Raw genomic sequence first — 20,665 nt, forward strand, 5'->3', positions numbered from 1 at the left:
TGGATTATATTTTAGTACTTTATACGTTTATTGTTGTAATTACGGGTTAGAAAAGCATTCGCATGTGAACGGAAAAAAACTGGAAACAAAAAATTCTTTTGCAAACTAACGAACAGCGTGAATTATTATATTTGATCAAATTCCGCTCCCCATTTAGGTAATCCCGGGGTTTAATTATTTAAAAACTCATCATTTATTGATTTTGAATTTATAACATTCTGTTGGACGTGCAGTAGACAAAGGAAAATGGAAAAGCATTCGTTTCCACGATTTTATTTTTGGATTGCCGGTTTTTTCCTCATCACGACTAGTCTGACGGATGTCATTTGGTATCAATTATTACAACTCCTTAAAATACGGCCATTCCAATTTATCCACAAAAACTCCGCCGCCAATTATTTTACAAAAATACATCTTTTAACATCGACCTCATATCTTTCGACACGACAACCGTCAGCTCATCTGTTCGATTTTAAATGACGAATTATGCAGAATTCAAAAAACTTCGCTAGCAGGTGTTGTTAGATCTAGCGGTGCTAAATTCAAATTAAACTGACGTGTCGAAGCAGTAAAGTTACACAATAAATAAAAATAGCATTTGTCCGTTTACTTTCCAAGTTCTCTTCTACTTTCTTTTCTCATCATCACCAAACATTTTACCTCTTCTTCACTTTCTTCGACCCATCGTATCACTTCTATTATTTTTGCACAATCTCTGCAGTGTTCTTTTATTTGTCCCCAAAATCTCTTGCCGATTGTTGCTCCACTTTTGAGTATCGAAGGTTTTGGTTACTTTCAATTTTTTACGATACCACCATGGACATTTTCTGTCCCATCTATTTCACTGCTTCTGTTATCCTTATCGCCTTGCCTTTTATTTGTGTTTTGTCTTCTTTTTTTCTTGTTCCATCTGTTGCGTCTCATTAATCAAATTTTTTCTTCGGAATTTTTTTTTGACCCGACCACTTGAATAATGTCAGCAGCAAGGTCAATTTCACAGATCGAGTCCCCTTGCATGTTTTCCAGCTAAAGAATAACGCCAGACGTTAAACTCTGGTCGTACACGCATTATGCAATTGCAGTTTGTATTGGTACCAGCACAATGGGGTACCGCCGCCCTCAGCCAGAACGCAATCATTAAAATGTTAATAGCACTATCATTGTTCGAATTTCGAAATTGAACTATCAGAGACTCAAATTAATCGTGGCAATTAAGAAGCCTCCGTGTCTTTGTTGGTGCAAGGACGAAAAACATTGTGTTAATAAATCGTATCTGTACGTATTTTAATTGTTTAATGATTGCAATAATTGTAATAGTGTCTACACTCATTCATCACAATAAAATACGAATTAGGCGTTTTGTTCGTAACCCGCGAGGGTCAAACGGTGGAAGTCAAGACGTTTTCAAAAAAACGTCAAGCTTGGTACGACACTGCTTAATCGGAGTGGTTGAAATTCGTGGAGAACTAGAATTGGATAAGTACAATAAAGAAAGTTTCAGATGTCGGAGTTAATGGAAAACTATTTATTTTTAACGACAAATTGTAAACGCTGCAGTGGCGATATTCAGAATATAACGCATAGAGTCTGGAATCGGTTTGAACTTTTAAGCAACATTTAATAGCCTCATGAAACATTACTCTTTACAATGCAATTAAAAGTTTCCAAATAGATTTTAATAGCTCATGGTAGAGTCACCATCAGCAAGTCGAAAAAGAGAGACAGACCACCTCTATCCCGTACCGTTTTCACTTTTTCTGCACGATGTAAATAATTGACTCGGTCTCCGCAGACAATTTAATGCATTTTCAATGTTATCAGAACGACTTAAATTGACTGATAACTAATTGAAAAGGGGTAGCGGCTGCATAATGCATGTGACGGCTCAGCTCGTCATTTTTTAATAACGAAACGGTTAGTCGGCTAGATGTAGGTTTGTTGAATGGTGAGATGTGCCATTAAAAGTGTCTTGGGAGTAAAACAGTGACAGTAAAAATCTTGTCGAATAAATTGTAGGGTCGTTCGGGTGAAATGGTCTGTGTTTTCAACGGGAAAATGGTTAACATAAAAATTTAATTCTGTTTATAATTTTTATTTTTGTTTATATTCAATTCCTCGAAGAGCTTTACGTGTACGACTTTATTGCTGACATCATTTCCTCCATTAAATATTTTAATACATTTGGCTCATTTTGTGATGTTTTTTCGAATTTGTTTGAGTTGTAAAATGACGGTAATACCTGCGCCGCTTGTTCGTGGCAATTCTGGATGTTGTTTATTTTGTAAATTGCAGTTACACGGTTCCGATGTAACCACCATAAATTGCCCTTAATGGATAATCTCATTGAAAATATCATCTCCAATTCGCCTCGCCTGTAAATATTTTAGAGTGCAGAGTCGATTTAATAGGTTTCGCGTACTTTGCGCCTATTATAAATTTATAGATTCACCGTGGCCTGCAACTCTTTTTGAATCTGTCCGGCTAAATTTCGTATCAATCGGTGGAAACCTAAAATTATCGTCTATACGTTTCGCCCTGATGTGCAACCAATTTCCTATTTTCCTGAAACTGCAATTTTCTCTCCAGGAAACGTTTACCGGTAGTTTATATATAAATTTATGTGCATTTGGCAAAAAAACGAAAAATTGCTGCTATAGTTTCAAGACTGGAAACATATTTTACGGGAGCCGTAAGTTTTCAGGAATGATTTTTTTCCATTGTGAAAAATGTCTGGAAGCTTTCTTGTCGTTTGCGAATGCCGCGAGTAACTCTCGCACTCGAAAAAGTCCTTCCAACTTCGGGCGATATTTTCTTTGAGTGAGAGCGGGAGTGGGCGGTGGTAATTAAACTAATTAAAAACACGAAATATTTCGCGATGCAACCGTCCCTGAAAGGGGTTTTCGGGGAGTTGACGAAAAAGTAAGAAACCAAAGCCACACTTTTTATCCTTTTTTGTCATTACCACGGTGAAGTGTTCGGTACTCGAAATATTTAAAAATCTCTCGAGAGTCGGGCAAAAATTCACGCCGAAATGACCTCTAAACTCGTCCATTGTAAAGGCCGGAATTAGGAACGTGTTTTGTTGAAAATCTGCCTTATCCGAGCGCTATTCATTTCAGTGTAAATAGCAATGAACTTTGGGCCAACGTATATTCCGCAAGAATGGTTTGCATGTGTGCTATAAAAATATAACATTCAGTGTGAGTAACGAATGACTTCATCAAAGTGTGTGTGCTGCTGCTTTGTATGAAAATCGATGGTTTAGTGGGACTTCAACAAGTTCGTTAATATTTTATAAGACCGACTGGCACCCTTGACAGGGATGCGCGGCTATTCTTTCGCAAATGCCACCGTTTTTGCACGGCTGAATAATTAACCCCCATTATCAATAGCGAATGGAATAACGCACGGATTAAAAATAGGATATCGGGAGAAAGATTAAAAAAATTCCCGGCGCCGCAGCAACTTTTCCCACTTATTGATCGCAGTTTTTCGGACGAATCCCTCAAAGCCGCGATTCCAAAATCCGATTTGGATTATTATTGCACTTGGCGGATCGGATGGATGTGTTGTGTAATTTCTTGGTATCAAATCGTGCGGTTTCGAGTCCGGTGATCAGCGAACGGACGATTCCAGTTATCCTTTCCTTGCGCCTCTTCGCGCCTCCTAATGTTTTGTCATTACGGGAAGTCGATGCAGCGGGTGATTTTACGAGGTGCAGACACTAGAACCGAAGTCTGCGAAGGTTGGAAAGTTTTACTGCAAAATTTCCAATGAGGAAGTCGGCGACGCGGCAATAATAATTTAATAAAGTAGATATAAAATGTGTGTATGCACGTTCCGCTCTTGTGCCACATCGGATCACATTAATTTGCCGTAAAAGTGACGTTCACGCGATTATTTTAAACGGCGAATGTAGTATTTAAGACACAATTTGGACCTGGTCCAACAACATTAACAGATATCCGGTGATTACGAGAATTGCGATTCCACAAACAAAAAACCTGCCTCAATACACGGCTTGACCTTCACCGTCAAAATGTTCCACGAATTAGCAACATGTTCACGAATAAAACCACGCTTTCTTTTTGCATTCAGCAACCAGGAATTTATACAACCTATAATTATGTAACGTTACTCATTCTCCGTTGCCAAATTTCAATCGAGACCGATTTTTTTGCCTTCCTTCAGAAACACAAAAAAAATTCATTAATTTCTTTTGGCCCCCCTACAACTTAAAAGTCCATTTCATTTGCTTTTGATTTATCGCCAGTGTCTCTTTAATAACTTTACTAGCATTGTTCAGTCACGAAATACAATGTGACGTTGACTCTTTGTTGTGCTGTTTTTAGTTCGCTTTTGGCACTAACACAAAACTCATAATGCTGAATGTCCTCCGACTTGGAATACACACACATACCTACCGTGCGCGACCAAATGGACAGAAATGTTATATTGCATCATGGCAGACAAACCTGCTCCTTTTCTACAACTCGCCTGACCAAATACGAGAATACCAATTCGGAGAATTCGCTAATCAGGACCGCATAACTCCAGAAAACCACAATATTTTGCCGAGACTAATTTTCATCTCGTACCCCACAAGATACAGTACAATTGTTGTTTAATAGGCGGTAAATGTGCAAGCCCCATCGCGATCTCGTTCGATTCACTTCGATATAACCCATTTTAAAGGATTCCGAATAAAAATTAACCTTGAAGGAATCTCGACTTGTTCTGCAACTGTTCTTTTGCCAACACATTTGTAATCCACCAAATGTTTCAAATCTCGCATCCAGGGCAGCTTTTCATCACCGATTTCGAATCACCAATTAGCACCATCACAGTAACAACTTGCGAGTTATTAAATTATTGGAAAAAATATTTTGTTTATTTCGGTTTTATAAGGCAATTCTTAAAGCACTGTTTTAACTAAAAAACAGTATTTTAAGAGAGTGAGAGTCTATTAAAGCATTGTTTTCAGTAAAATGTCACCAACAAAGATTCGTAGATAGAGATATTTTCATATTTGATGGCGGAAACAGAAGACTGAGAAATGTCACAAATTTGTATTGTCAGTGTCAAATTTCTCAAAGACGTTCGTGATTTCGACAGAAATGCAGCAAATTGGCAATAAGAAAGTTATTCATCGTTGAACTAGAGAAATAATTTGTAATACGTTTGATTATATGAGAATAACTTTTCCTTTAGAACCACTGACAAAAATTGGTTTCCTTAGAATTTATTTTTTCAGTCTATTTAGCGAAAATTTAAATTTACCTAGACATTCCTTTTTACGGCGTTTATGAGAAATTTGACACTGACAATACAATTTTGTGACATTTCTCAGTCTTTTGTTTCCGCCACCAAATATGAAAATACCTCTAACAGATTTAAGTGGATAAAATAGATTTCTTTAGTACAGATTTATTAATATTCGCCAAAATAAATTGTATCAAATTTCAATTAGTAACAAAAATAATAAATCACTAACATATTTTATTTGAGAACTAATTAATACCTAAACAAAAACACAAAACAATACTGAATGTAAATCAGACAACTTGACATAACCTATAAAAAAAATTGACGTATTTCCCAAGTATTTTAATTTGTACTTGTATTTTTACCAGAACTATGACTGTAAATATGTGTTTAATCGCAGAGGTTTTTATAACATTTTTTCATTAATTCTTAATAGCAAAACAGTATTTAAAAACGTGTTTCGTAAGGCGTCTTGACGCACTCGTCATTGAAAAACTCTGTCATTACGCTCCCTCGTTTTTCAATTTTAGACTGCTGCGTTAACAGTTAAGACAATACCTTGTGACACTTGTTTTTTAATATCATACTATTAAATGTGCTTAAAGGTTTACTTATTACCGACACTTGTATTACATATTGTTAATTAAATCCTGACAATAACGTATTAGGGAATATCGACAGTGTGAATCTTGCAGGACAGTATACTGGGTGCGGCACATTTTTTGCAGTGAAGTAATTATAAACTGATGGAGAATGTCATTTTACACTCGGTTAACATTTACTGATTTTATACAAATGGTAAAGTAGCTGTGTCTTTTAGTGTTCAACTGATGGCTTTATCGACCAAGTGAGCTTTATTTGTAATATTAATTTTGTTGAAATAATTATCATCGTGCTCACTTTTTAACGAGCAGTTGTTGAACAGATTTATGACGATAACATTTTTTTTCGATAAAATTTTTATCGTTGCTGAATTCATAAATAGATACATAAGTTTCAAAATAAAGTAACTTATGTGTAAGGCAACTTTTGTTTCTTCTTTTTTTTTCACAAAACTTGACTCACCGGGTGAGGTATCTGTGCTAATGACGAACCGTGGAAAGAACTTTGTCACCAGTTTGAGCATAATTGGAGCATTTTTTTTTTCAATAAATAATTTCAGGGTCGATTTCACCCACGCCAGCCAAGAACGAGGCAAAACCTCAAAAAGTGGTTACCAAGTTTATAGCACCAGTTTCTTTGATTTCTTTTTGTTGTTTTGCGTGGTTTATGAAAATGGCGTAAGAACAAAAATTAGATTTTGTCATGCGAAATCGACTTAATGAAATGATGTTAGTTTGTTGAAATTTATTCTCGAAAAGGTCGTCTAACCTTTCAAACAATGAATATACATGATTAACCAATTTTTTAACCGAGCTAATAAGAAGCACGTTACATGCGAGAATAGCGCTCGTACGGTTCGGAAAATTTGAAAAGAAAATAATGCCCAAAGCTATATTTGAACCCTTTCAATTTTTTATTTGGCAACATGTATATTTACGTGACTTTTATGAAACCATAAAAATATTTAAAGCAGGCAAGTTTTCAAATTTCACCGGTGATTTTTTAAAGATCCACGTTACTGTCGTCATCAGAGCAAATGTTTGCTCGAATATATAATAAAAGGTAATCAAATAGCATGCATGAAAGGTTAATTAGAAATGACTTTTTTTGAGATATGAACGTAATTAAATCGACCGAAGAGTGAATAAATGTGCGGTCCCAACTGTATTTTTGCGAGATTACACATCAACAATATTAAACGACTGGGACTGTGTAAACAATATTTTTTAAGACTTTTTGTTTTCGTCTCATCATCTGTAAACCCCACTTAATGAAACGAGTGTAACATGAAGCAATAAATTATCTCTGATCTTGAACCGAAGCTTCAAGGACTTTTTTTGCATAGAAATTTGCATAAATTTATTTTAAAATACAACCATTGTTCCAATTAACATAAAATTACTATTGGCAACGTTTTGATTTAAATTCTAGCACAAATAAAAACACGGTACGTCACGTGGTTTTTGTGATTACTTTGTAAACAACACATCCGACAAGACAGGTTCAAGGCTTCTCCGAACTGTTGTTTTGACAAATTGTCTAACGAGGGTTTCTTTTTCAGCTGAAGGCTCGTTCCGTGAGAACATGGCGCCACAGTGGAGACCACGGCGGTGAGCTTTCCGTTTACTGTTGGTGAGAGGAGCTTAAAGGGCGATCTCCGTCGCCCTGTGAATTGTCAAAAACTCCGTGCATGAGCAGTTTACCAGCTCTGTGGCCCGATCACTCATCAAACGAGTAAAACTGCTCTTTGTCTAAATTGGTCAGTAAACAATTGGGAATTAATAATCACGTGACGAAGTGGTGGCCTGTAAAACTTAGTGCTTGTTTTTATGACTGTAAATAATTTAAATCAAATCACCTCAAGTTCAATGTGGTATATTTACATGGTCTGAATAAAATTGGCTCTTAATTGCACTATAACTTATGGCACAAAATTTATATGGCGTTACTATCATTTTTTGTACTAAATAGATTACCGGCTACTGAAGATTATCGCCTGTAAAGCGAGCGGCCTTCTTCTTCTTCTACTCTTACAGACTCGAATCATTTTCGCCTAATTTAACGACGAAAACTGGAAACAAATTTCGACAATATTCTTCATTTTTAAATGACAAACGGTGCAGCGCTACAATCTTCAGTAACATTAATGTTGTAATAATATCATAGTTGTAAAAGTAATATTTAGAGGAAAGAATTTTCATAAATGCAGGAAATGGGACGGTGAGGTTGTTTGGTCCAGGTTGGTTATGTCGAACACGATTCAATATTTTCTTGAAGTGTTCGTGTAACCAACCTCCGATAAGTACCTAACAAGAAGGGATTTCGGTAGCTCATATGATAAATACATAATAATAATGATAAGAATAATAATAATGAATAATAACAAGTTGGTGTTTAAAAACAGATCAGGTTGATTGTAAGGTTCCCAGGCCTACAGACTAAGTTTCGACTCGCGAAAAGTTGTACTGTATATTTTTATGTAACCATGTAATAAGCAGTATAAAGTCTAAAGTGTTTTAAATGTACAAAATTGATATTTCGGCCAGGCATCATTAAAAATTTACATTTACTACGAATTTATATTGTAGATATTGTATGAGAACGTGCAATTTACAAATGTTGTCAACTTTTTGTACATATTAGAATTTTAAATCTGTGCATTTAAAGAAAATATTGCATTATATAAAAACAATGGCTCGGGGGAGGCGTGTTGTGAGTTTGTTTTTGTAAATACGACAGTTGTTTTTATATAATGTTACGTATTGCAATATGAAATATTTTTACAAATAGTTGAGTGTCTGTAATAGATTTAGTTTTGAAATACGGGAGGTGCGTAACGATTTCATTGTAGCAAGACAAATTTTGAAAGTGTTGTCCAAGAAAAAACAATCTGTTGCCTTTATTAAAAATTATTGTTGCGATGCATTTTACTGCCATTCTGGAATTTTTCAAAATTTCATTGATTTGGAGAAGGCTTTGAAAATTTGTGATTGCACTGGAATTCCTTGTATCTTAGGGTCTACTTCTAAGCCATGTTGTTGCCATATTACCGCTTACTGAACTTTAACACTGGCCAGGACATGTTAAGAAAACAACAATGCTGCCGAACAACTGCCCTTGTTGAAGGAAAAAACAACAACTATCAATGGTAACTGCCATCAAACTAAAGTTGCGCGGTGGATTGGTGAAATCAAAATTATTTTAAAAGTGGGTGTTGATTTTTGAACTAAAAAAAATCATCGTTTATAATAACTAGAGGTTAAAAGATAGTAGGACATTTAACAAATTGAAAGACTTTTTTTAAATTGTGTGAGTGAATTGTGTTTTGTAATATGGAAGTTGCGATTTTGTAGGAATGGTGAAACCTGAGTTTGTCAAAAAAATGTATAATCAGAGTAGTAATATTATAGGGTGTGCATAGTACATATAAATTTTTTTTATATAAAAAATCTTGTGTGTAGGGTAAAACTATAATATATTATTTAAAGATATTGCCCGTTTTTGTAAACATCAGTGTTGCACGGCGTTAAAGTTTTATTAATTTTTTTTTTTTTTGTTACATTTGGTACACTCGAATTTTATTTTATGTGATTGTAAGAACTATTAAGTTTTAATACCTGTGAAATGGGTAATAAGATACATTTAGAAACCAGTGATATGTTTTAAGTATTTTTGCACCATTACGTGCAGTTGTGAGTAAACATTATTCTTGTGATACAGATTAATAGCCATATAGAAAATAATTAACTCAAAAGAATATTTCGTTTACTTTCTATATGACTATTTTTGCACGTTGTAATACTTAGTTGCAATACACATATTAAGTTTAATGATTTTTTAATGACTAACAAAAAATTACCCAATAAAATATTTTTATCATCTAATTACTGCCATTACTTTCCCAGGTTTGTTGATGTCAACTTGCACCACTGTCACCTTTGTTTTTTTTTTTGCTGTCATCAGTAAAGTCAAAAATTTTTCTGAATGGTGTAGAACTCAGAATGGCGTATTCAATGTTGGAATGTCCTAAATTACATAATACAAAATCTTTGAAATTCTATCCAGAAGAATACGTAATTTTTTACCTAAACGTGATTTCGTAATATGCACTAATCATTTTTTCAAGGATCATCATGTATCTTTTCGACATAAAAATTTACCCCCGGATTTTGAACTGACAGTGGAAAATTACGCGGAACACAATAAGTCCAAGTATACTAAAGAAGAGAAAAAAAATTACTCTGTCCAAGCGAAGACTTCGGCACACAAGAAATGCCCGATTTACATTCACAATTTTAACGAAGCGAATCAAAATGACGGCGATTCTGTTCTCAAAAACCGCAAGAAATCAAAAAACAAACAAAAATCGGTCATCGAAAAGTTGGAAGAAACGTATTGGGCTAACTGGAAGCCTGATAAATACGACACGAAAAAATCAAATTCCCCCGAAATTCAGGTTATAAAGAGTGCCCCGGGTAGAAGACGGAAAATTAAAGTGTACCCCGAGACGACGGTGGAAGAAATTTTAGACCCCACAAGTCAAGTGGAAATGAAAAGCAAAATGAAGACGATTTCTAGTAAATCTGAAGAAATCCAGACCGACGACCTTCCCATTCCTCCGAAGACGGAAGAAGAAAACACTGCAGATTCGATCGAAGAGAGTCCACAAGTGGAGGAGACATTTCCAGACGAGAAGTTTCTGAAACACACCGATTCTTTCGTCCTGAATGTCAAGAAACAAAAAGAAGAGAAGGAACACTTTGACCAGCCGAAGTGCATAAGACTGTACAAGAAGCCTGGCAAGATGTCCTCGAAGAATTTTATCAAGGGCGGTTCGTATCCGCTCAAGTCGTGCTTGAAAAAAGAAGGTAACTTGACTAAGGGCAGTAGCAGATTGACTCGCCCCGGCAGTCCGATAATCGTCTCTAGCAACTACACCAAGGGTAAATACGGCAAATCGCATCGACACTGAATGACATAACTATCATGTATCACCGCAAACAGTAAAATGCCATGAGCCATTCACGTTTTATGCTTTTTACTATCAATTAGAACAGGGTATACCGGCACGCAGATTGCACTCTTGCACTTTCTCCTTCAAGAGGGCATCGCAGCTCTTTTTTATTTTGAATTTGGACGGCAAGGAGAAGTCTCCATGTAAGAAGGTCTGACCCAGAAGGACGTTTTCCAGAATGTGAGGCATCGCAGCTCTCAGACGAGCTATCTCGAATTCGTTGATTTTTGGCATGTGTGTGGACGCCACCCCGTGAGAGCCTTAAACGAAACGATGACGCGAGGTGACCTTCAACTCGCACATTAACATTCACGGTGATTACCTAATTTAACTATGGACGTCATGTAGGGTAGGAAGTCTCCGATGTGGCCAGTCTGGGCCACGAATGCGCATTCCACTGCCTTTTTATCACCTTTCAGCGCCTTGAGAACCAAATTTACGAATCGCGAAATCGCGACTGCTTTCGAGAAGCAAAACATCGCCCCTTTCGACAGCAAAGTCTCTTCGGCGTTTGCCACGGCGTCCTGCAGTTTCGAGTAAATTTTCTGCAACAAAACAACTCCTGCAACACTGACCGACTCTTGTTTGGTTAGTACCGAATTGTATTCTACAGTAGGTTTGGTTTGGGAGATGACGGGGATTGTAGTTTTGGGGCTCAAGCCGCCGATGACAGGACAGTGTACATCGGCGGGGTCCCTCCTCAAGTGGTAAGCGATGAGAGTGTTCGCCACCATCGACGCAACAGTCGTCACTCCGATGATTTTTCTCGGGTCGTAGGTCTCAGCTTTCTTGTACTCCTACAAATCAAGACCTGTAGATCTAGACGAGACGTTTAACCACGTACTTCCGAAACCATGGGGACCAAAGCTTCGACGGGAGGTTTAGCAATGCAGTAAACGGCAGCGGGATTAAACTCCGCCAAAAAAATTGCGGCGTTCCTAACGTTGTCTAAATTTTTGTCGAACAGTTCCCTCTGAGTCTGTCCGATTTTGTTCTGGCAGCCTCCGGTGGAAATCACCAAGTGCACCCCCTTTCCTCGAACAAGTTACACACATTTTCTCGATTTGTTCGACTGTTACCTTTATGGCTTCCCTCAAACATCTACAAGTGAACGGTACCACTTTCGTTCGGGTGTCGATGTCGTTCAGATCTTCGGCCAAGGGGTGCGTGTCCGAGTCTTCGTCGTAGAGTCTCAGCTCTTTGATGTGGGAGTTTTGTTTTAAAAGAAGGGCGAGGTTTACACCGACGCTGCTCGTGGCGTCCAGTACTGTCACGATGGGCTCGCTCGGGGGCGGCGGACAAATCAACGAAGTGAGGCGCCGGTATAAAATGGGATTGGTGAGTATTCTACGCGTAATTTTTGACTTGAAGAAAAACATTTTAACAGAAATTTTGATACACGAATGACATGCTGACAGCTGTAAGATTCAGTTTTTTATCTTTTGATTTAACAAAGTATAATGATAATTGATGCAATTATCGCCAAGAAATGTGGCCTTGCCAAGATGAATATTTTAAAGGGAGCGTTGTGAAAGTTTTCTTTCTCTCTCGCTCGTGCACCTGTTCGTGTGGGTATGAGTAATTTATTCCTTTTACCTACTGCAATTCACTCTTGGCTTCTCATTCTTTTGATCACGCAAATCATACAAAATTAATTAAACAGTCCTTCCGAACTGTGGATATTTACTTTTTGTTGGTCTGAATCGTGCAATTTTAAACCGATAAAGTTCATCGTGAGTTGTGTATTATGCATAGTCTTAAGACGATAGATTCAATTTATGAATGATTTAGTAATTAATAAGCAATATTCTTGCAGCAATCTGGAATATAGATCATCTGATCGATAAACAATAAAATATTAACGAGTTACAGGTATTCGACTGCAAGTTATAACAAACAATACATTACATAAAATAGGTACAGAGAATGGAAACATAATGAGACAAATAAACATTAAAGTCCACTTTGATGTTTGAAGTATTATCGGTTGAGATAATAATACCTTAATGTTTTATTGCAGTAAATAATGAATAAGTTTGTACTGTGTAACAGTTCAAAATAAATAAACACTCGTTTAAAAATAGCGCTGGTGTAAGATTTAGGTACATTTCATGCAGAATTATTTTGTATACCTACCTATTTTTGCATTTCAACATTTAAAATATCAGAAATTTCTCTTGGAGATAAACTGCTCGTCAAATTATGATAAGTTATCACTTGTAATATGCCTACTTTTAATCTGCACGAGGTTGGAAAGTAGCTACTATTGGGGACAAATTACTTTGGTCGTCAAAGTCAGTTGACTGACATAAAGTTGTAAAGCAAGCATTAGGACGGTTAACCTTATTTTTTACTACTGTCAACCACTGTCACTGTCAAACTCATCATTGCAAAATGTTAAATACCGAAAAATGGACAACTGAAGGAGATATTCCTAGGAGGAAAAATTGAAAAGATTTCCACAAGGCAATTTGGCCCATGGACAATCCCCCAAAAACAAGGGAGATGATTCTAAATTTTCGAATGGTGGAAGGTGCCATATTTTTGACAAGAGAAAAGTTAATATTTGAAATTGTCATCACTATTGACTTGACGTTAATGCTTGGTTTACATTAATTTGTTTTGAAGTGACAGAAGAATGACGACCAAAGTATTTTGTCCCCAATAGTACGTCATTGCTGCCTGAAAAGAATTCCTCTTGGTCGGAAAGTGACAATTCTGAATTTCTACCAATTCTCGAAAATATCAATGTTAAATGTCGGTTCAAAGTATAGATTTTGAGATTCTAAATGGGATATGTTGTTGTCAGACGAATAGATAAAAACACACGTTCAAATTTCCAACCGAGTAACAGCATAACAGCAATTCAATTCAATTTGCCAAATATAACCTCAAATTCAAAATTCTATTATTCAATGTAATGCCTACTTAAAAATTTCTTCTCCAGTAAAACAATAAAAACCAATACATGATTTATTAAAATAAAAAGTGACGATTGCGAATGAAATACAGGGCAAGTCACATAAGGCTTATTTCTGAATTTATTTTGTACGCAACCAAAAATACTAATGACGCTGCCTACTTGATACCGTTTATAATGTGATTTAATTTAGTAATCAACATAGGTACTTACGTACCAAATTACTTTGGCTAAAAATGTCAAAATGACAGTTGATGAATTTAATTTTTGATTCATTAATCAGAACAGGATAACGTCATTTTGACATTTTTAGCCAAATTACATACCGACGTTGATTACTAAACTAAATCACATTATAAACGGTATCAAGTGGTCAGCGTCATTAGTATTTTTGGTTGCGTACAAAATAAATTCAGAAATAAGCCTTACGTGACCTGCCCTGTAGAATACTATAAACTAGAAAGGAACCGGGTTTCAATAAATACTGCAATGTGCTGAATAACTTTTCAGGTATAATTTTGCATCACTACATTTATATCACTTGTCTTAATAAAATATCTTAAGGAAATATAACAGTTGTTTTTATTGTGCCAAAAACGTTATATCATTTTGTTTTTTGTTTCACAGCGAACCGTGCGAGAATCGAGCCCAATCAAGTGATTATTATGATAATACAATAATTTTTCAGATGCTTGTTATGTTCTCCGCTTGGTTCGTTAGTGGTATGATGCGTGACACAAGGTTATCTTATTCTATATCTACAGTTATCTATAAAATTAAACCGCAACATAAAAACAAAATTAAATTAAAAATGCGAAACAAATATTGGAAATGTTTACAATTTAATAGCGCCAGCTAGTGAGCATGACAGTCCAGTACCGTCAGGCTCGATTTGAAGAGAAATAATCTTTCCATTCTCAACCACCATTGAGTATCTCTTGCTCCTCACACCCCCAAGAGGGTTGAGTTCGACGGCCAAATCCAGCGCTTTGGTGAATGCAGCCGAAGGGTCAGCCAAGAGACGTACCTTGCCTGCAGTGTGTTGGTCTTTCGCCCATGCGGCCATGACGAATGGGTCGTTAACAGAAACGCAAACGATCTCGCTGATTCCTTGTTTTTTCAGTTCCTCTGCTCTCTTTACGAAACCAGGGAGGTGGGTCTGCAATTATGAGATATTGATTGTGGTTGCATTGTAACAATTAATAAGTAATGGGTTTCATTCAAGGTTGTAAGTCTACCTTGGAGCATCCTGGAGTGAAAGCACCAGGAACAGCGAAAATGATAATTTTCTTGTTGGCTGCTAGTTGGGCCAAGTTGACTTTGTTGGTTGGTGAGTCTTCGTAAAGGTCGACGTTAGGAAGTGAGTCTCCAACCTGGACGTCATAATTAATGTATGAAATGTTGAAAAAAAATTTGAACGAAAGTGAAATCAAGTAAACATTGAAAGTTGGCAACATAACCGTTTTGCGTGTTTTGACGCCGATTATGTAATTGCTAAAAGTTTTTGTCAATTAATTATTCATTACCTGTGCGGGCATGTTGAGTATCGATGAAGTTTGCAGTGACCTTTTAATCAAACGATTCACAAACACGTTGTAAGTACGTGTTGAAAGCTGACTGACATTCATTTTATACAGACCGGCTTTTTAACAATTTGCGAGAACGAATGAAAGACAAAGACAGATCACCTTGATTTTTAAGTTGACTGCGCAATGCAATAATGCATTAGGGAGGGCAGAGGCAGAACGTTGGATATGCGTTGGATTTTTGCAGTTACGGTCACGGATGATAGTTACGGTGTTACTTATTAATGTAAAGGTTGGGAGCGAGAGATAGAAAATTAGTTGTTATCATGAATTCACGCACTGCGTAACTGTCTAACTGTTCTAAGGTATACAAGGGCATAGACCACCCACACTATCTAATCTCATTCTCAAATCCGTGTACCTATAGTCCTACAGAAACTCTAGTGGAATTCGACTCTGGTTGTAAATTTATGTTCGTCACTGGAAAAATATAATTTTAAGCTCCAGCAATAATCCTACTGATAAATGCTATTGAAGCTCGTCGGTTTGGGTTCGCAATGCTAGCTTCAGGCCGGGATGTTAGGATGTTACAGGTACGGTTGGCTTCAAAAAAAACGGGAACTGTCAGAAAAATTTCTGTCAGGTTTTATTAAATTTTTATAGTTTGAAACGGCCTTTTAGAATTTAGGTTAAAAAAACTGCACTTATGTGTCAGAAATACTACTGTCAAACAGACACAAATTGACATAAATTGACAAATTAAATTTCCAATTCACATTAGGTCAAATTTTATTTCCCGTTTTTTTTGAAGCCAACTGTAGTGGTAGTGGTACATATTTATGACAAAGGTTATTACTTGATGATGAAATCTTATTCTTCGGTTGCTGTTAAATTTACAACCAAAGTCGAATTCGAATTCCATTATAGAGTTTCTGTAGGACTATACAAGAGGCACCGAAAGGCGAAATCAGATGACAGACATCGCAGTGCTGAGTGCAGTGCATTTGATGTAGTTTGAGTTGCCTACAAGTTGTGAAGTTTGGGTCATTCACGAAAGTCAGATAATTTGCAAATCGTTACCGACACAGCAAATATCTACAATGCTTTAATAATATCAGTTGTCATGGTTTTGAATTTGCAATGTCTTATCGAACCTTACCGGGTTTCTTGAATGACCCCCTTAGTAGGTTTACTATTCTACAATTTAGATATCGGTTACAACGGAAACAGTTGACCAAAAAGCACAATGTAATATAATTTTTTTAATTTAAAGAATGACAGCAAATTGTCTTAAGACTAGACTACTGAAAAGTTGTTTTTGGTTCACAATTTTAGATTCAAAGTAGGTACCTACTGAAGTACTAGATTTAGGTAGGTATATTAGGTGCTATTGTTAAAATTAATATGGGTCAATGGAGTACTAATTTTTTCTCGAATAATTCATGAACAAAGTACATAATAGATATGTATTTTGTAGGTGTTGGTTAATGGTAATAGGTACTTCTACTTTAATGAAATCAGTACCTGTACTAACTTGCGCATGGAGGTTACCACATTTGTTAGAATTTTAAAGTTTCCACAGATGTGTTGAAGATTTAAAATATTATTTTAACAAGTTAGTAGTTGGATGTTGAAGCATATGAACACTTTTTGCCAATGATCAGTGAGTAAACTGTACAAACTAAAAAATTGATTTAATATTAGGTAGGTTGGTATTAGATCTAATGTTTACTTTTATAGGAAAATAGCACAAGATAAGATAAGTACCTAGATGAAAGAATCTAATAGAATCAACAGTCTTGATTTATTTAAAAAGTGTTCTACAAAATCAGAGAAACACATCGAAAGAAATTCTGTTAAATTATTGTAAAATTTGTTCTTATTACTTAACGTATTATTCTCGTAACTTTTTGTCAAAAGTTTTTAACTAATCCCGTGGGATAAATGATACTTATCCCACTAATTTTGAGTGGGATAAGAACTTCATTACCTCACGCATTTTCGTTACCTAGAGAGGTAATGAGTTTCATTACCGCACTCAGTGGGATAAATGATAAATGAGTTGATTACCTCACTCAGTGGGATAAGTAAATTCTTATCCCACTGAGTGCGGTAATGAAACTCATTTATTTCACTGGCGAAAATCAATAGATAAGATTTATTTTTTTAATTTGGGGCGGTCTTAGATAAAATTTTGTACATAATACGTGGGCTAAAGCACATTACAGGAACCTCGTGTGATTACAGATGAACTCGGGCTAACGCCCTCGTCATCTGCAATCTTCACACTCGAGTCCTGTAATATTGCTTTTATCCCACTAATTATGTAAATAACTATTATTCCACTCGACACTTTTTTTGTTCCAATTTGTAGTTTAGTTCCAAAAACCCTTTTTTGCTCCAAATGTTTTCTAAAGGATACCTACCTTGATTGTAATGGCACCAAAAACATAACATAAAAACAAAATTGGGTAGGTAGTAAAATATTTTATTGTTGTATAAGTAGGTACTGAAGAATAAGACGAGAAATGATAAAAAATGAACTCGTAATACAGATAAGAACGTTTGGTTCATTAAATTTGTCAATAAAGGCTTGACATTTTTCAGGGACGCTGAATGAAATAGTCTATGTCAAGTATAAATAAATCATTTTAAGCAAACATATTTAACGTTGTAGGGGGTTGTTCATATCCTTGCAGAATTGTCCTTTCTCAGGCAGAACTTATTCTTGCATTGTTTCCTTGGAGTGTAAAGCTTTTTAAATGTATGATAAATGTAATTGTGTACAGGTTCTTCTTTTTTCTTCGTTCAGTATAGTTTTATTGTGTAAAACCGAATACAACAAAACAAACCACATCCATGTTGAAACTTTCTTCCTCTCTTTTATAACATCAGCGTGAATTCTTTCCTTAAATCGACTATTTATGCTTCGTGTCATGGATTCTATTTTTCTTCAGTTTCACAATAATCTATTATTTAATCCTTTAAAGTGCTTAGTTATCGAAAGATAACGATACATTATCTTCAAGGGCTTTGTTTACCTATCTTTTCTAGAGCAATTTCAAAACGTTACTTTTTAAAATGATATCCAAGTTTAACATGTTGATATCTGCCTCGTATTAAAAGTTGTCTATACTTATTTTAATAATTTAGGCAATTCGATATATTTTGCTGCATTTTGTAAAGACGATGCTTGCAACTTATTGTTTGGAGTTGGACCACCTATGAGCCAAAACGTCGTTTATTTTACAAAATCAAAATGGAAACGATCAGGTTTTAGCAGTTTATTAACAATTTCAGTTGGTTCACTCTACACACATTACTAAGTAGAAATTATAAAAATCAGTGTTTCTAATATGTATTATAAAAAAAAATAATTAAGAAAGTTTCCGTTGTATCGCAGGTGTTTTACAAAAAAGACTGTGACTACTATTAACATGTAACACTTTTAGGAAGGACCTGGTACATCAATATTATAAACCTTATTCAAAAGAAACTGTGGTACGAGTTTGCAGTGTGCACCTTCACTCGAAACGGATTAATATTAGAAGTCGTATCGTCGTAAGTAACAATAAATAACAACACTTCATTGCAGTATTCAATGTTAGTTTCAGATCTACTTATTCTAATATAATGGTTTTCACACGTTGTACTGAATAAACGATATAAAAAAAGACAATACAGGATCTAACATACTTAAACCCTATCTTAACATTGTAAATTAATGCCTCGGTTGGCCGCTCGCCGGTGATCTTGATCTGAACCTAGAGTTGCTATCAAATCTGCGACCGCCACCACCGCCGCCGCCGCCTCTGCCGTTGTAGCTATCGGTACGTCCAAAACCATCACTTCTCCTACTAAAATCTCTACCATACCGTCCTCCGTCGTCACGCCTTCCTCCACCGTAAGAATCAAAACGACCCCCCGGCCGTCCGCCTCGGCCACCTCTGAACCCTCGTTCTCCTCCACCCCCACCATAACTGCCTCCTCCGCGGTACGGGGGCCCACCCCTGCCGCGTCCACCTCTGAACCCGCCCCTGCGAGACTTGCCCCTGGCAATCTCGACTCGCAGCTTTGAGCCCAAGAAGTCAGTGCCGTTCAAATTATCACAGGCCGTCTCGGCGTCGCTGTGATTGATAAATTCGATAAAAGCGAAACCGGGTGGGTTGAACGCCACCCATACTGAGTTCAGTTTGCCGTATTTTTCGAATTCTGTCTCAAGGTCTTCCTTCTTGACGCTGTCTGTTAGACCGCCGACGTAGACTCTTGCGCTTCTTTCGGCATCTCGTTCGCCCATGTTTCTGTGGAACGTAGAATGATTGCGTAGATAAAGTCATATTATCAGTCGTTTGGGCGAATTCGTACTTTTAAGCGATTTGGGTACAATGTCAAAACAATAGCGGAGGTTAACGTGCAAATTACCGTGTGTGGATGATGCATTGTAGCTTTCGCTAGGTTTGAATACTTAACTAAATTAACGGCGATAGTTTTGCGGGGTACCCAATTCGTGGTGTAGACGCACTGTGTTTCATTTGCAAAGCAAATCAAAAACAAAATGTCGGGTATGGCAGGGCGTCGGTTTTAGGTATACAACAGAACTGACGATATTCGCAGCCAAAACGGTGATTTTTGGTTACAAGAAATTATAAATACGATGATTACGCTGTCGCAGTTACTATTTTTACAAGTAGTTACCCAAATTCGAAGCGTTGGTCAACGGAGATTTACGCAGTTTTTAGTTAACACAGTACGATCGAAGCTTGCTTAGAAATGAAATAAAATCAACCAACCCGACAACAGCTCAACGAAACAAACGACACCCGGCGCTAGCAGCGAGCGGATAGGCCCGGGCAAAGCGATGTTGCCGGATCTGACTCTCCTACCGGTGCGCCGGTTTCGCAGTTTCTATTTTGCCGCCAAAATGTGCTCTCCTACCAAAATAGAAATTCTCAACTAAAAACACATATTTCACGTTGTTTTTTAAAATGTACGTTTCCACCATTATTTTTTTGCTCCCGTAATTATACATAATTATTATGATTTTCTTTCATTTTCAGCAAACGGTATTAAAAAATTACACACAAGTAAAAACTTGAGTGACCTAACACCTACCACGCTTCCCTTCCTGAATGAAAACGAAATCAATACGTAAATCGACGTAGATAACGATGAAGAAATGAAAAACAAAATGTATTCAACAAATTGCTCACAACGTGGTAGGACGCAGTCACGTGCAACCTCTAAGACATATTGTAGTGTAACTATTTTTTCAATTCGCTACAGAAAGATTTCTAGCTGCAGTAACAGTTTAATACGAACATCATTGCATTACTTTTT

At 36.4% G+C, this 20,665-nt stretch overlaps 5 protein-coding genes and 1 long non-coding RNA gene across 8 annotated transcripts in view; 3 read left to right on the forward strand and 3 right to left on the reverse strand.

Annotated features, from left to right (window-relative positions):
• The window catches only part of Reph (Regulator of eph expression), a 28,582-nt gene extending 18,830 nt beyond the window's left edge, over nt 1-9,752 (forward strand). For both annotated transcript variants that reach the window (XM_069050720.1, XM_069050719.1), the window contains one exon: nt 7,430-9,752. In XM_069050720.1, coding sequence (XP_068906821.1) covers nt 7,430-7,504 — 75 coding nt within the window. In that variant the 3' untranslated portion in view covers nt 7,505-9,752. The remainder of the gene's footprint in view (nt 1-7,429) is intronic.
• A 63-nt stretch (nt 9,753-9,815) lies between these two features.
• LOC138132963 (uncharacterized) lies at nt 9,816-10,893 on the forward strand. Its single transcript, XM_069050718.1, has 2 exons — nt 9,816-9,941; nt 9,995-10,893. Exons 1-2 carry the CDS (start codon nt 9,870-9,872, stop codon nt 10,838-10,840), a joined length of 918 nt encoding a protein of 305 aa, XP_068906819.1. The 5' UTR covers nt 9,816-9,869; the 3' UTR covers nt 10,841-10,893.
• LOC138132962 (malate dehydrogenase, mitochondrial-like) lies at nt 10,890-12,757 on the reverse strand. Its single transcript, XM_069050716.1, has 5 exons — nt 11,962-12,757; nt 11,727-11,912; nt 11,479-11,679; nt 11,205-11,427; nt 10,890-11,142 (listed from the first exon to the last, which is right to left on the reverse strand). Exons 1-5 carry the CDS (start codon nt 12,259-12,261, stop codon nt 10,913-10,915), a joined length of 1,140 nt encoding a protein of 379 aa, XP_068906817.1. The 5' UTR covers nt 12,262-12,757; the 3' UTR covers nt 10,890-10,912.
• Nucleotides 12,758-14,294: 1,537 nt separating this feature from the next.
• Prx5 (Peroxiredoxin 5) lies at nt 14,295-15,585 on the reverse strand. The gene is made up of 3 exons (XM_069050722.1): nt 15,329-15,585; nt 15,041-15,175; nt 14,295-14,961 (listed from the first exon to the last, which is right to left on the reverse strand). The coding sequence occupies exons 1-3, from the start codon at nt 15,428-15,430 to the stop codon at nt 14,638-14,640; spliced, it is 561 nt and encodes a 186-aa protein (XP_068906823.1). The 5' UTR covers nt 15,431-15,585; the 3' UTR covers nt 14,295-14,637.
• A 233-nt stretch (nt 15,586-15,818) lies between these two features.
• Nucleotides 15,819-20,109, forward strand: LOC138132967 (uncharacterized). Of its 2 annotated transcripts, XR_011160228.1 has the most exons (3): nt 15,819-16,699; nt 16,806-16,991; nt 17,069-20,109. It is a non-coding gene; the product is annotated as an uncharacterized lncRNA (long non-coding RNA). The 2 variants fall into 2 exon arrangements; XR_011160227.1 differs by having other exon boundaries at nt 16,806-20,109.
• Rsf1 (Repressor splicing factor 1) lies at nt 18,598-20,182 on the reverse strand. The gene is made up of 2 exons (XM_069050721.1): nt 20,024-20,182; nt 18,598-19,629 (listed from the first exon to the last, which is right to left on the reverse strand). The coding sequence occupies exon 2, from the start codon at nt 19,623-19,625 to the stop codon at nt 19,050-19,052; it is 576 nt and encodes a 191-aa protein (XP_068906822.1). The 5' UTR covers nt 19,626-19,629; nt 20,024-20,182; the 3' UTR covers nt 18,598-19,049.
• Nucleotides 20,183-20,665: the final 483 nt, after the last annotated feature.

This window comes from Tenebrio molitor, chromosome 6 (assembly GCF_963966145.1).
Source record: "Tenebrio molitor chromosome 6, icTenMoli1.1, whole genome shotgun sequence".
NCBI classification, from domain to species: Eukaryota; Metazoa; Arthropoda; class Insecta; order Coleoptera; family Tenebrionidae; genus Tenebrio; species Tenebrio molitor.